General features: G+C 38.7%; 1 protein-coding gene across 1 annotated transcript in view; it reads left to right on the forward strand.

Annotated features, from left to right (window-relative positions):
* Positions 1-3,640, forward strand: part of LOC106881025 (metabotropic glutamate receptor 3) — a 23,583-nt gene that overhangs the window by 14,419 nt on the left and 5,524 nt on the right. Inside the window, exons 2-4 of the mRNA XM_014931210.2 lie at positions 829-986; positions 1,977-2,147; positions 3,333-3,480. Coding sequence (XP_014786696.1) covers positions 829-986; positions 1,977-2,147; positions 3,333-3,480 — 477 coding nt within the window. The remainder of the gene's footprint in view (positions 1-828; positions 987-1,976; positions 2,148-3,332; positions 3,481-3,640) is intronic.

The raw sequence follows: 3,640 nt of genomic DNA on the forward strand, positions 1-3,640 counted from the left end.
CTTCTCTCAATCTTTCTGCCAGCTGTCACATCGTTGGTGTTCCGTTGGGTTCACTGTGAGAAGGTGAAGAAAATGTCTATCTGCTCGTAACTGTCAACGTAGGCTCCTTAGCAGCGAGCAAAACAAAACAAAAAAAGAAAAAGGGAACATGGCCACTCTTCTCTGATTGAAACCTGTAAAACAATAAAAGGACATGTGTGTGTATGTGTGCATGTGAATGTGTGTGAGAGTGAGTGTGTGTGTGTGTGTGTGTGTGTGTGTGTGTGTGTGCGTGTGTGTGTGTGTGTGCTTGCGTGTATGTATGCGTGTACTTGTCTGTATAATTTTCCAGTACTTTTCTTTATCATTTTAATGTTTTTTCTTTTTTCTTTTTCTTCTTCTTCTTCTTCTACTACTACTACTACTACTTTTTTCTACTTCCTCTTCTTCTTTCTGCTCCTTCTCTTTCTTCTACTCCTCTTCCTCTTCCTCTCCTTCACTTTTTCTTCTTCGCTATTTTCATCTTCTCTCACTTCCTTTTCTTCCTCTTCCTCTTCCTCCCAACACCTCTTCGTCTCTTTCTTCTTCACCTCCTCCTACTTTTGCTCCCCGTCTCTACTTATTCCTCTTCTCTCTTTCCTTCTTCCCCCTTTATGTTGTTCTTCCGCTTCCTGTTCTTTACTTCCTCTTCACCTTAATATCGCGCTTCACTTACCCCGTCTCCCTCTCCCTTTCTTCCTTTCTTTTCCTTCCCCTCCTTTTCCTCTTTAATCTCCACCTCCACCCTCTCCTTTCTCTTCTCCTTCTCATCTTCCTCCTACTCCTACTCCTCCTCCTTATTCTTCTCAGGTCGTTACTCAGAGAGTCCGCGATGGTCTTATCGATGTCGAGGTGGAGAAATCGCCAAGTCATTGCTGCCAACCATTAACGGAATCATAACCAGCATCGACTCGCCGGCAGCCAATGTCCAAGCAGCGTCTTTATTGCAGTTATTCCGTATCCCGCAGGTAAATCCCAATATTTGTAGCAACATAGATGTTTGTTCGATCTGCTTTATTATGTCCCTCAGTGAATATGGAATGTGTAAGAGTAATATTCCCAACAGGAAAACTAGAACGATACAGACCTTTACTCTTCATATTGACTTTATAACGATTGGTTGCTTGTTTGCTTGCTTGCTTGATTGATTGGTTGATTAGTTAGTTAGTTAGTTAGTTGGTTGGTTGGTTGGTTGGCTGGTTGGTTGCTTAATCGGTTGCTTGCTTCATTGATTGATTGAGTGATTGGTTGGTTGCTTGGTTGCTTGCTCGCTTGCTTGATTGTTGTCTATCTACTCATCCATCTACCCATCAATCAATCAATCAATAAATAGATCAATAACCAATATACCTACCTATATAATCGATTAATCAATTAACAAATCAATCATCAATCATATAAATCCACCAACCAGTTAATCAAGGAATTCCTTGGTTGATGGAAAATAGCCTGTTTGACTGATGGACTAGTTGATTGTTTGACTCATTGATGATTGATAGATTAATTTGTTTATTGATATGTCAATAAACTGATGATTATTTGATTAATGGATTGATTGGCTAAGTGACGGATATATTGATTAATTGATTATAATTGAAAAATGATTGATCGATAATTGATAGAATGGTGATTGATAAATACTTAGATGATAAACTCACAGTTTATATGATTGATAGTTGATTCATTGATTGATTAATTGGTTGATTGGTACAAGGATAGACAGACGACCGAAGGGACAGGCACAGACAGACAGACAGACAGACAGACAGACAGACAGATAGATAAATTGATTGATTGATTGATTGGCAGACAGACAAATGCCTTAATGCTTTTATCGACTAATGGATGGATGGGTGGATGGATGGGTGGATGGATGGATGGAGCATTCAAGAGTTATTGATTACTTGATTTGTCGAGTGATTGATTGATTGATTGATGCTATGTCTATCAAATTCCAGATCAATGCAAAATCTCGGAGCCCTTTATTTCGAACAGTCGGAAGGTTTCCTTACCTGCACCATTCGGTTCCAACTTACTTTCAACAGCTTGAGATCGTGACAGAGTTGCTTAAACACATGAAATGGTCATATATAAACGTCATCTTTGAAGAATCAAAGTACGGCGCGTGGGTGAGTACAACTAGTTGATTACACTGCAATACGATTTTTGTGCTTGGGTAGCAGCTGTTATTTCCTATTTGCTTACCCCTGGAAAGTATGAAAAAATGGCTAATATTTCCTTCAAACTTTGCTTTTCTTATATTTATTCAAACCCCAAACAATCCTTCTTAATACGTGGCTATGATGCTCTCCTGTTCATGGTCAGAGATGCATATATTGTCAGCCACTAAGGGACATGAGAAAGTGGTTATGGTCAAGCAACTGACAACAAATCTGTGGTATTAAGCAGAATATTGAAGTGAAATGGTTACTTAGTAATTACCAAAATTTAATGAAGGAATCGATGAAGGAATCGATGTTTTACTCTGATTTATAACTCTCATCTATTTATATTCTAACCGCTTCCATTTTACAACACTAGCATGAGCTTAACCTTGTACATGTTCTTACTTTCATCTCACTACTTCAATAACTACAGTGTAATGGAATCTATACTTTGCTGATGAGGTCATAACATGGCCGAAATGCGTCCATAGTTGTTTCATATAAAATAATTAAAATAACATTAATCAACAATGTTTCTTTTCACCACATACGCCTTACATTCACTATGTTAACGCTAATTTATCCCTATAGTTATCTCTTTGAGAATATGTCCAACTACTTGTTACTTATCTCAATATCTAGTTAACTTTTCAATGTTTTCTGCTGTACAAAGGTAACACTAAAGTTCCTATTTTTCTATATATATCTCCCTTTCTTGTTTCTAGTTAATACGCTACAATACTCCTTACATTAACTATGTTTAAAATGTCTTACCTATTTATCTCTCTATTTGCCTATCATCTATGTTGTTTCAACATATTTTCTACTCAACATATCTTTATGCTTCCAGTATTAGATATGTTAAATACGAGAGAAGCTGAAAATTTCTCAGGCTAACCGGGATACTTTCATGGAATGTAACCTAATGGAGTATAGTTTTCAACATAGTACCCCTTATGGTCCACACACTCCTTCCACCGATTTATTCTTTATGTGGCCCAATACCAAATTATTCTTTTTGCGTGGCCCGATACCAAATGATCCATGGCCCAATACTGGTCTGTGGTCCGATGGCTGGGAACTCCAGGTGTAAATTATAGAATTTACCTGTTTGTAAACTGATTAATGACATGTCTCTTCTTGTTTCAGTTGACTTATAAACTCCAGGAAATCCTCAGGAACAATCGTATCTGCATTGCTGCAAATATGATGATTCCGACGTTCAGTAACACCTTAGGAAAGAAACAGTCTTATGACATGATTGCTACCCGTCTTCTACACCATCCATTGGCACGAGGTAAGTAGATTGCTGTCTTTGCATGGTGGTGGTGGTGGTTTTGGTGGTGGTGGTGGTTTTGGTGGTGGTGGTGGTGGTGGTGGAGTGTTATGGTGGCGGAGATGGTTGTGGTGGCGGCGGCGGGGTCGGCGCTGAAGGTAGCTTTTGGAATAACGACGCA

The sequence above is a fragment of the Octopus bimaculoides genome, chromosome 12, assembly GCF_001194135.2.
Source record: "Octopus bimaculoides isolate UCB-OBI-ISO-001 chromosome 12, ASM119413v2, whole genome shotgun sequence".
Taxonomy (NCBI): domain Eukaryota; kingdom Metazoa; phylum Mollusca; class Cephalopoda; order Octopoda; family Octopodidae; genus Octopus; species Octopus bimaculoides.